At 43.5% G+C, this 12,450-nt stretch overlaps 1 protein-coding gene across 1 annotated transcript in view; it reads right to left on the bottom strand.

Moving 5' to 3' along the window:
- The window catches only part of LOC108535334 (E3 ubiquitin-protein ligase NEDD4-like), a 74,749-nt gene extending 69,861 nt beyond the window's left edge, over positions 1–4,888 (bottom strand). The window contains exon 1 of the mRNA XM_017881320.1: positions 4,627–4,888. Coding sequence (XP_017736809.1) covers positions 4,627–4,671 — 45 coding nt within the window. The 5' untranslated portion in view covers positions 4,672–4,888. The remainder of the gene's footprint in view (positions 1–4,626) is intronic.
- Positions 4,889–12,450: the final 7,562 nt, after the last annotated feature.

Here is a 12,450-nt window from a genome sequence, read left to right as displayed (position 1 = left end):
TCTGCATGAGAAGGATACTGGAGCTCTTTGTGTTGTACTTTCAACATTTCTGATGGTTTAAAATAATTTTAAAATAGGATGGGCGTGGTGCCTCACGCCTGTAATCCCAGCACTTTGGGAGGCCGAGGCAGGCGGATCATCTGAGGTTAGGAGTTCGAGACCAGCCTGGCCAACATGGTGAAACTCTGACTCTACTAAAAATACAAAAATTAGCTGGGCGTGGCGGCACATGCCTGTAACCCCAGCTACCCAGGAGGCTGAGGCAGGAGAATCGCTGGAACCTGGGAGGCAGAGGGTGCAGTGAGCTGAGATCCAGCCATTGACTCCAGCCTAGGTGACAGAGCAAGACCCCGTCTCAAAAGTAAATAAATAAATTATTTTTAAAATATACTATATTTATTCACTTCTTTGGTCCTTGGGTCCATGAAAAAGACTTTATAATGATCCCAGAATTAAAGAGTTGCAAAAAAGCACTAATGGCAAAAAAAAATACATGAAAGATTGAGAGAGATTACTAATACAGCTGCTGCTTAAACTATGCTTCTCCTCCTTTGCGTGTAGTACATAAAGGTTTGGGAAGTTTGTTCCTACACTGAGTGAGAGTCAGTTTCTGCTCAGCCTTAGTGGGTCCAGAAGTATCAGAATATGCCATTCTTAGTTACTCTGTTGCTTATGCATTGTTGTGGCTGCTACCACCAGGGGCATCTGTTATTCTGTATGTGCAAACTGCACTCTCCATACCGGCAGAGGAGACTCTAAACTCTTTCCTCTTTATTTCCTTCCTTCTTTTCCTTGCTTCAGTCAGGCTTTATTATAGGAAACAGAAATCATTCTCGATGTTTTAAGAAGAAAGAAGCTAATACAGGGGATTAGATGCTTACAAAATCTTTGGAAGAGCTGGAAGAGTAGATGCTAGGCTGGACTTCTAGAGGAGGGGTCCCCAACCTTAGGAACTGGCCACACAGCAGGAGGTAAGTGGCAGGCCAGTGAGCAAAGCTTCATCTGTATTTACAGCCACTCCTCATCGATCACACTACCTCCTGAGCTCCGCTGCCTGTCAGATCAGCAGCAGCATTAGAGTCTCATAGGAGCATGAACCCTACTGCGAACTGTCCATGCAAGGGATCTAGGTTGTGTGCCCCTTATAAGAATCTAATGCCTGATGATTTGTCACTATCTCCCTGTCCCCCATTACCGTCACCCACACATGGGACCATCTAGTTGCAGGAAAACAAGCTCAGGGCTCCCACTGATTCTACATTATGGTGAGTTGTATAATTATTTCATTATATATTACAATGTAATAATAATAGAAGTAGAGTGCACAATACATGTAATGCGCTTGAATCATCCTGAAACCACTAGACCTCATCCCCGGTCCATGGAAAAGCTATCTTCCATGAAACCGGTCCCCGGTGCCAAAATAGTTGGGGGCTGCAGTTCTTAGAAGATCAGAAACAGGGCAGAACCGACCCACTCTGGAAGCTACTACCTCTGACCCAATCAGAAAGGTAGATGATCAGGAGCCATCACCAGAACTGATGACTTCAAGAATACAACCAATCTTGATGTCTGGAAGCCACCACTACCACTATTTCTGTGACTTCTTATCAATATGTACAAAGCAAGTTACCAGATACTGGAATACTTTTGCAGAAAAATTTGATGTTTACATGACTGTGCTTATCAGCAGAAAAAGCCAAAGAAACAAAACAATATGCTCCACCTCATTTCCACTCCCCAAATCTCAAGTAAGTGCACTTAACTGGGAAGCCTATTTTGGATCCAGACCATTAATTTCAAGGGAGTGTGGGAAACAGTGTTTAGTTTTCCCACCTCCACATCACTGGGAGGTGCATGGGAAGGAAATGGGAAGAGATGCTGAATTCCAGTCCCCGCATCTACCACACTGCTCTCCACTAAAGATCACTGCGTGTTATTCCCTACCGTTAATCTCAAGTGACTGTCAGAGCAAATCTGTTATAAATTATTACGCTTCCTCCTTGGTTTGTTAACACTTTAATGGCAAAATTCTGCACGTGCAGCCAGGGCAATCTCTTACTATAAGCCACTTATACGTGGAAGAAGAGTTAAAACTCACTGAAAAGTGAGAGGTGTTATGATCTACATTTTAGCATACTTCAGTGCTGATAGACACTGTGACTCGGACTATTCACTACATACTGATTAAATTACAATTCTTTCACTATCTTCTATCCCATTTCAAATTATTTTTCTCCCTGTTTTAGTTTCAAATTTAAAATAAGAATCCTCTCCTTTTGTTGTAATGAAAAAACACTTTACTTTTAATCAACAGCAGAGGGCTGCCTATTCCCAGACTAGCCCGTGAGTTTTAGAAGTGACAGAGTTGCAACGCTTTCTTCCTTTAACAAAAGGGGTGTATGTGTGTGGTGGGGGGAGGGTGGGAGTGTGGTTCCAATCCTTCTTTTACTTTTGTGATAGACCAGAAAATAAATGGCAAATGATAGTGAAGAAACGGTAACCTCCACAAGAAAAAAAGTGACTTTTATCTTTCCCTCAGTTCGTGGCTGACACTATCTTTTTTCCCTCTCTATTCCTGGTGCCTAGCACAATGCATGGTAGAGAGGAAACAGTAAATTAATGTCTGTTGAATGAATAATCCAATTACAATGGAAGAAGTGGAAAATTCTTCATCATCATGTCTCTCATCTTCCTATCTCACTCCCTTCCTCAATGTGGACAAAATAGAGTGGGGATAGAAACAAATTAGACTCATGGAACTGACCGCTAGAACTCCCAGAATGTGCATGGGATAGGACCCATGCCATGAAACTTCCTAGATGTACAAATCCTTCAGCAAGTTCAGGAAATCCACATTTCAAAGGGTGGACTTTCTGGCCTTTAGCCCCAGTTCCTTACAGACCACCCACTAACTGCCACAGTTAGTTTTATTTCAACTGGGCAGAGGGGTAATGATTGAAAACAGAGAAATTACTAAAGTAGATAATTAAAAACACTGATCGTGTATCAAGAGGGAGAAAACAGATGGTGAATGATACCTTTGGCACTATTTTCTCTAAGATCAACTGGCTCTGTTGGAAGGCGGTGAGATGAGAAATCTGCAATTAGTAAGGCCTACCTGTGAATATAGCACGGAAAGAAAGTCCAAGGCCAGCCTGATTGGGTTGGACATCGGCTTGAAGTTATCTGCACTGGGCAATCTATGTAACAAGCAGGGAAATCTGACTGATAAGAAAGCGACCATAAGTGAAGTGCTGTATTATCTTCTGATCTCCTCTACAGAATAAAGGGGCCATTAGCTAGAATGTTATCTTTAGCTATAACACATTAACTGTTGTTTCTGAGGGAACTATGAGCCGCCATCATTTGTCCATCATCACTTTGTTTCTCTTCTGGCAGCAATAACTAGGAAATTAAATTCTAATCACATCACGTAAGCATTCTCAAAATACCGAAATAACTTGCCTGCATTAACAAATTGCCCACCCTTTATAAACAAAGAACTCTCAAGAGAAGTGTAAAACGTTTGACGACACCAAGTTACTAAGAGAAGGAACTATACAACTTAAGTATTACAATACTTAAGCAAGCAGTATAAATTAGATTGATGGATTTTCAGTTAATTGGGTCTAATCTTGATAACAGGTACATGTGGCGCTTAATCAGCCAACAAGAAGGCAAAAATTTGTTTTCACCCGGAACCAGTCACTGTTAGACTATACACAGCCTTTTCATCTCGCACCTATTTGCATTTTTGAGACAATCTCCAAGACCACACAGAAGCCACATATCATTTACGACGGAACAACCTTTCCAAATGGTCTTACAATATTTTTAATAAGCATAGGCATAATCAGCATTAGTTATTTAGCTGAAAAGAGACAGCTTTGCCTTCTTCAAATCCCAGAGCTTAATCTAGTTTTCAAAGGGAACAGATATGGTAACTTCTTTATAAAGTATTTACATTTTTTTGGCTTTACTTTTTAACATCAACGATGACCGGTGAAAAAAAGCATGAACTTCTCACACTAGGCACTTGTTGCTAAAGAGGAGGAGGAAAATTTATGTTCCTGCTCTTCCATCCCTGTCTCTAGTTAGGGGATTAAAAAGGATTTCAGATAAAGGAGAAAAAAACCAAACGAGCGAATGACAATTCACTTGGAACTCTTCAGACCGCAGTCCGTAAAGTTAAGTCGGCCCGGCCTCCGCCAGAGCAAGCAAATCAACAACACGGATGCTGCGACCGTCTCCCCACGCCTGCGAGCTCCGCACACCCGGCGGGGGTGGCAGGAAAGGGGTGGCGCGGTGATGTGCGTCCCCCCACCGGCCGCCTAGACCCCTCCTCAACACTTCCTGAAGGAAACTGACAAGGAAGGCGGCGACCGCTCCGGGAAGGGGTAGGTATGGACCCGACAAACTTGCTCTGTCCAGCGAGCCCCCAGCGCCCGCGCTCCCAGCCGCCCCCACAGTCCCCGCGGCGCCTCGCGCGCTCCCCGGGCTCGCGCCGAGGGAGGAGGGGCTGACAGCGGAGCCTCCGGTCGTGGCCGCCGCCACTGCCTCCCCATGTCCTGCTGCTGAATAACCCGAAGGGAAGCCCGCCCCGCAGCCCCGCGGTCCCCGCACCTCGTCCTCCAGGAGCCCGAACACCTCCACCGCGCAAGTTGCCATTTCCGAACGCTTCCAACAAACCGGACACGCTCGCCCCCGCCCAGGGCAGACAACTGTGGAGGAGGAGGAGGAGGAGGAGAAGCGGGAGGAGGCGGGGAAGAGTTGGAGGAAGAGGAGGAGGCGCTCCCCAGCGACAGCAGCGCCTCCCCCGGCGAGCGGGCGCTAGCGGCACCCGGCAGCGCCGCGGGAAAAGGCCGGCGGGGCGCGCTCCTGGGGCTGAACGGGGGCGCGCGTGGCCGGGCTCGGGGAGTGGGGAGGGCGAGCGGCTGGGCTCGGGTGGGAGGAGCGCGCGCGGCGGGGCTCGCCCTCGGTCCCTTCCCCGGGAGGTGAGTGGTTGACGGGCTCGCCGGGGAGCCGGGAAGCCAAGCTGCAGTGTTCCTCAGCAACAAGTCTCGCTAAGATCCGACCCAGAGTTCGCCCTCTGACCAGACGCCTGGGAATCCGTGAGCTTAATCCCCGCTTAAATCCCAAACTGAAAATTATAGCGCTTTCTTGTCGGTTAAGGTTGTCATTCCAATAAGAAGCTGGACCTTGGGACCGCCAGGGAAAGCCTGAGCGTGACAGCAAATGGGGAGGCCTGGAGGGATCGCAGCAGTCTCGGACTCTGAAATTCTCTCCCTAGGATTTGTGAACACTGCCAATTCCTAAGCTATTTGCTGTCCTATAGTCTGTCCATCTTTAAAGCCCACCAGTAACATCCAACCTCCAGGCTGACCCTCTAAACCTGCTTTAGCTGGGCATTGACCCGCAGCAGCACCGGAAGGCAGTGAAGAAGAGGGAAAAATAAAATGAACTAGGACCTCCTGTAGAATAACTCCTGTGGAATAAGGTTATGGAATAATCATGCTTTTTAATATTCCTGTCTGATGGGCTTTATAGATCCATAATTACAGGAAGACCTCCACCAAATAAGGCATCCATATAAAGAGTCTGGGGAGAATTATAAACACCCAGGCCACAATTTATATCATGTTGTTTTTATACATTTGCAGACATTTGCAAAATTCTACAATCTCAAAATCTAATTTTTATTTTCCTCAGTGATTTCAGAATAATTCTGATTTGTTTTTAACAGTTCAAGATGCTACATGGAAACAAAGCTATAGCTCATATTACTGGTTTGTTACATAAGATTTTTGTCGTACTTGGCCGGGCACGGTGGCTCACGCCTGTAACCCCAGCACTTTGGGAGACCGAAGGGAGTGAATCACTTTAGGTCAGGGGTTCAAGCCCAACCTGGCCAACATAGTAAAACCCTGTCTCTACTAAAAACACAAAAATTAGCTGGGCGTGGTGGCGGTCGCCCGGAGTCCCAGCTGCTTGGGAGGCTGAGGCAAGGGAATCGCTTGAGCTTGGAAGGAGGAGGTTACAGAGAGCCGAGATTGCGCCATTGCACTCCAACCTGGGTGACAGAACAAGACTCCATCTCAATTGTTGTACTTTATGTTTGGTAGGATCCATTTCATTCATATAATATGTATAAAAATTCTGTTAATACACAATTCGGATTTCCTCTGTATTGGGAGAAAGAGATGGCACTTAATCGAACATGACTACAAAATTACAGAATGGTCAGGAATTGTTGGCTGACTTAAATCTAAAAAGCCATGAGAGCATTAATTTGTTTTTTAAGCTGTCATGTATATGTGGGATGTGTGGGTTTAGAATAAAATAATCTGAAAATATTGTGTGCCCTTCTATTTTGCGAATAATATTTCCCTCATCTCTCATGATATACAGTTTTATGTTTCATTTTAAGTCAATTAAGTCATTTGAATTTAAGTTAATTCTGTGTCATTTCAGGGCACAGTTACAAACATGTAAGAACAGCTTCCGTTACTGCTACTAACATTTAATGAATATATGAGAAGTATACACAGCCTAAAACTGGTAATTAAAAAAAAAAATTCAATAAATCCCCAAGGGATTATAAAGTAAAGCAAATTGGCCATTTGATGTAGCCAATAGGTATTAGTGATACTTCCGAAGACCGCGGATTTGACTCATGATTTCTTACTCTGTCTTTCTGAATATGAAATCATGAAGAATTAAACAGGCAGCTACCAATACAAGATGAACTAGAGTAATTATTATATCCCAGTCAACATCTAGGAGGGACACGTTAAAATTAACGAAGCTCAAATAGAGATGGTGGTATCAGCTGGTGGTCCAATAACCAACCACCATTGAGAAAGCTGTTTAGAATGAAGAACTCCTCTACATATCACTCAACTGCGCAGAACTCCCATGAAGGTCTTTTGTCCACCGAGACTGCCTTCAGTTAGGTTCATGTTGATTTGGTTTGAGTATGTGTATAACCATGTGAGAGGCACGTGTGAAAAATGTGATAATGGTGCCTAACAATTTATTCTGTGCCTGCTACCTGTGCTAGGGATCATCCTAACTCAAAATGCAGGCAATTCTAGCACCCTCCAATAGCATGACCCCTTCTATCTCTTGTTCTTGAGTCTTTTCTCCCTTCAAGTCTGCCTTTACATGAGCCTCCAAACTGATTAAGAAGCAAGAAGTGAATGAAAACCAATAAACCTGGTCTAGACTTTTTAGTAGTCTGTGTACCTAACCCTCTTTTTTTTTTTTTTTTTTTTTGAGATGGAGTCTTGCTCTGTCGCCCAGGCTGGAGTGCAGTGGCGGGATCTCAGCTCACTGCAAGCTCCGCCTCCCGGGTTTATGCCATTCTCCTGCCTCAGCCTCCCAAGTAGCTGGGACTACGGGCACCCGCCACCTCGCCCGGCTAGTTTTTTTGTATTTTTTAGTAACCTAACCCTCTTTAACTCTGCCTATAGATTTCACTGCGATGCAGAAGATGTTTCCAGTTTTTAAAATATCACCACTTGGGATCAAAATTTGATGTGGAATGTAACAATATGAAAGGTAACGATGTGAAATGCACTTTAATGTTGGTAATTCGCTAAGGGATATAAAAAAGTCTTGTTCAGAAGTTCTCCTTTAATTCTCTCTTACTCTTAATATCTGCTGGCTGCTTCCTTTCTAATAGCTAATGTTTGTGAGATTTTTAAGGTTTATTTTTTCTTCCTCTGGAAACTCCCTGGACCTCATCCATTGCATTGCCATTACCATAGTTTCAGCTACTCTCTTCATAGAGCCCATCTCAGATCCAGAGCTCAGTAGTGCAAGAAATGTTACTATTTGATTTTCTGAAATGAACTAAGTTTCTACCTCCAGTGGTAGAATACATAGTCCCAATCAATTCATTGGTCTTCCCTGAGCGTCTTTTTGCTAAGCTGGGTTCTAACTTCTAACAGGCTGTTGTGCTCCCTCATCTTGGTGATGAAGGTTCTCATCACTTCCTCCTGGAATTAGTAGATGTATCCGTGTTCCCGCTGGCCTCTAGCTGTGGACATATTTATCAGGTAGAATTACATTAGGCTGTTAGTTACCTAAACTAATAAGATTTAAAGACTCCTGTTGTATGGCTCTCATGTAAAAGTCTAGACAGTGGGCAGGGCAGGGTTAATATGGCTACTTTGCTCTGCCAAAGCGTCAGAAATTCAGTCACTTTACAGCTCACTGCTCTGATGTTGTAGGTGTGACCCTTATCCTCATAATCCAGAGAGTAGCTCAAGCTTCAGCCATTACATCCATGTTCCAGGTAACAAGGCGGAGGAAGGAGTAAAGAAGAGAGTTCAGGTATCATGGTCATCTTTTAAAATGCCCTCCTCACCCCACAAGGGGTGGGAGGTAGTGAGAGAGACGGCCACGTGCAAGGCACTGGGACCCAAGTGTGTTCAAGGAAGGGTTTGCTTGGTGGACTGGTGATGGCAGAAATGGGAAATTAGTTACTTGTGGAGACAAGTGATCCAGTAAGTGAATATATGAATGATAATGAGAACCACATTCTTCACTGTTAAAGAAGGGGGTTACAAGAATGGAAAGAGAAAAGTTGAATGGGTCTTGTATTGTTATAATGAAATTGGTGGCCTTGATATGAACTCAAAGTTTTTAACATATATATAGTATATAAATAAATGTAGATGTAAACCTCTGCTGCAAACACACACGCACACAAATATTTTCTGCGTTTGTACTCTAAGAGGGCCTGGGAACAATGACACCACAAAAGCAGTGAGCATATCTTGAAATGGGCTCCTTGAAAAAATGGCTGATTCCAGGACTAGGACAAGGCAAATAAAAGTTGAGCCTGAAACATCTTGTTATCCCAGAAAATAATGAAAGTAATGATGGAGACAGATTAAAAGGACACAGGAACCAACCTGAAAAAAAACTCCCACTGGCCAAAGATGGTCTAATGTGAGCACTAAAATAAATTATGATAGCAACAGATTATAATCCAATGAATAATTCTGGTACCATGAGTTCATTACAGATATAAATTATAATGAGTACATTCAAAGTTCAATGACAAGTGAGATTTTTACAGGGTTCAGCGTATGTTTCCACAAAGTACTTAGTTACATAGAGGAAAAGGCTGAAAGATACCACCTTAATCAAATGATCAAAGTAAACATTTGACAAATCAAAATCTTGCAACCCATTGCTTTTCCTCCATAACTTGGATCTAATCACAAGAAAACGAATCCAATTTAAGGAATGTACTACAAAATATCTGCCCTGTAATCTTCAAAAGTGTCAAGGACATCGAAGTCAAGAAAGTTGGAGGAACTGTTCCAGACTGACAGATTAAAGACACTGTGTTATGGTTCCCTAGAGAAACAGAACCAATAGGATGTAGATATATAAAGAGATTTATTACGGCTGGGTGTGGTGGCTCACGCCTGTAATCCCAGCCTTGGAGTGCAGTGATGTGATCTTGGCTCACTGTAACCTCTGTCTCCTGTGTTCAAGTGACTCTCTTGCCTCAGTCTCCTGAGTAGCTGGGATTACTGGCATGCGCCACCATGCCTGGCTAATTTTTGTATTTTTAGTAGAGACAGGGTTTCACCACGTTGGCCAGGCTGGTTTTGAACACCTGGCCTCAAGTAATCTGCCTGCCTTGGCCTCCTAAAGTGCTGGGACTACAGGCATGCGCCACCATACCCAGCATCAACATATTTTTTCTACCAGGAGTTTCAAAGCTCTATTTAAAAACTTAAAAACTGAGCATTGACTCATCTTTCTCTTTTCATTTCTGTAGTAACAGTTCTAGCCTGAGGGCAGTAATCAGAAAGCCTCACCGCTGTCTGATTGGAGCCAGAGGAAGGGCAGCAGGACATTCCAGGAATATAAGTAGTTATCAACAATAAAATTTCACAATACCTTGCTATAGCTTCCACACCCTTATCTCTTACCTAAGCTTCAGACCTGTATTTCCCACTAACTATCTCTGCCTTGGTATCATGAAAAAAATCTCAAACTAAATAGATTCCAAAATGAAATCATCATCATCCTATATTCTGTGTCTCTGGAAATAGCATTATTGTCTATCTAGTTGCAAAGGCTAGAAACCTCTGAGTATCCTAAAATTCATACACCCTGCCCATTCCTACAACTTTTTCCTATCACCAATTTGTTACACAATTGAAATTCTTTCCTCTTCTACCTAAGAATGTTTTTCTCATCTTATTGGTATCCATGGCTAATGTCAGTACACCCATGATTGTCTGGTAACTGGCCCAGACAGTAGCTTTTTGTCTTTTTTGTCTCACCCTATATCTTCTGAGATGAATGTTTGCATGCAGTAATTTTTTTTTGAGACCCACTCCCAAGCAGTAGTGTGCTGGAATCAACTCATACTGGCATCCAAGGTACAATTGTGTATACCTCTATCCAACTGCAGATTTGGTGATGGTAGCTTGAAATTATGGTGTATTTATACCACAGAAATAGGTAAATGCTACAAACCAAAATAATTTTTTTTTCCTGGAGAGGCAGCTATTAAACATTTATCGGAACATGACTGAGCCTAGGAAACATGAGTGAGGGACTGAAAAGTGTAAAACAAGGAATGGCATAAAACCCATGCAGTGATTTTTTAAGATTTTTTAGTTCCCTTTACATGATTAACCTGATTTTGTTATGCCCAGACCGTTTATTCCCCAAAGAAGACCACCAGAGTCCAGAGTCAAAGCCAAGCGGCAAGGATCTTTACTGCAAGTTCGAACTTGGTCCCTCCGTTCCACAGCATACAAGAGGGCCCCGAACGATGCGTGCGCTCGCTTTTTATAGCCCGATGTAAATAAGATATGTAAAGTTACAGAGGAACAAGGGAACTCTTTAGGTTACAGCATTACAATTGGTTAACATTTTAAGTTATACATTTTAGCAGGTTTCTATTGGTTCCCGCGCTTTCAGTAAAACCGCAAACGGCTATGTCCTTATCAGGGACTTTCCAGGTGGTGTTTTTCTAAAGTTGAGATATATGATAGTCTCTGAGTTGAGAGATGTGTTTGTACTGGGCTCAGGAAGTTGAGAGATATATGGTGGGTTGTGTTTGTACTGGGCCTGTTTGTGTTGAGCCCGGGGCTGAGGAATGTGCCTGATTTCTTTTATTCCCCCTTTCAATTTGGGCTCGATATCACTAAGGATCCTTCAGGAGCCATATAGAATGTACCTCAGAATTGTTCTACCAAGAAGGGAGTATTTATTCATTAGTTTCCATTCCCCATTGGACATGGGTTATTTCATAGGACGTTAATATTTGCAGATTTTCTTGTGTATAGAATGGCTGAATTGACTCCTACAGGTATGTCCAACAGCAGTGGCAGTGAGGCATGGGGGCGGAAAGTGAAATATACATTAAACAACTAAAATGAGTTGCTGTCTGGTTACATCTTTACATCTTTGGTTGCTGCAGCAAGGACTGGAGTAAAGGTTAGTTGAGAGGATATGAGTCAGAGTGTAAGAGGAATCTAACACATGTGCAGATCTGCGCCAAACTTAGTCCATTCTGCCACAGAGTCCTCGAGGTGTGTCCAGTTTTTACCTGTCCAAAGTACTTGATAGACAAGGGTTTCTAGGATAAGCTCAGCATCTACTGTGTAACTGGTCTCAGGGTCATAAATGATATGCGTTCTCTCTCTCCTATACCAATCACTCTCAAATTTCCCATTCTTGGCCAGTACTTCAGCAAATCTAGGTTATTGCCTGGTGGTGACTCAGATTTTCCTCTCCAAGAGGTATGATTTGTCAGTTGTGTTAAACTTATTGGGTAAGGCCGGGCGCGGTGGCTCAAGCCTGTAATCCCAGCACTTTGGGAGGCCGAGACGGGCGGATCACGAGGTCAGGAGATCGAGACCATCCTGGCTAACACGGTGAAACCCCGTCTCTACTAAAAAAAAATACAAAACTAGCCGGGCGAGGTGGCGGGCGCCTGTAGTCCCAGCTCCTCGGGAGGCTGAGGCAGGAGAATGGCGTAAACCCGGGAGGCGAAGCTTGCAGTGAGCTGAGATCCGGCCACTGCACTCCAGTCCGGGTGACAGAGCGACACTCCGCCTCAAAAAAAAAAAAAAAAAAAACTTATTGGGTCATGGTTCTAGTAATTGCCCATTTAGAGTTGTCATTGGACATGCAAATACTAAAATATGCCCCAGTGAATCCCCTGAGTTCCAAACATACGCTTTCTTGTCTTTCTTGTGTAACTGAACCATAGCTCCTATACCTCCCTGCCAATATGGTAATTACTATGTTTGTCTATTGGTCCACTAACATGAGAAACTCAAAAATGACCAAGTGGTAATCATAGCTTTCAGTATAGTGGGACCCTTGCTGTGTCTCCTGGAAGAAGCATCCCTTCTAGTCCATAGTAGGAACTAGGATTCCTAATCCAGCAGTACCTAAATT

This window comes from Rhinopithecus bieti, unplaced genomic scaffold, assembly GCF_001698545.2.
Source record: "Rhinopithecus bieti isolate Rb0 unplaced genomic scaffold, ASM169854v2 scaffold_1106, whole genome shotgun sequence".
Taxonomy (NCBI): Eukaryota; Metazoa; Chordata; class Mammalia; order Primates; family Cercopithecidae; genus Rhinopithecus; species Rhinopithecus bieti.
The sequence above is the reverse complement of the archived record's forward strand: the minus strand, read 5'-3'. Positions and strand labels throughout refer to the sequence as shown.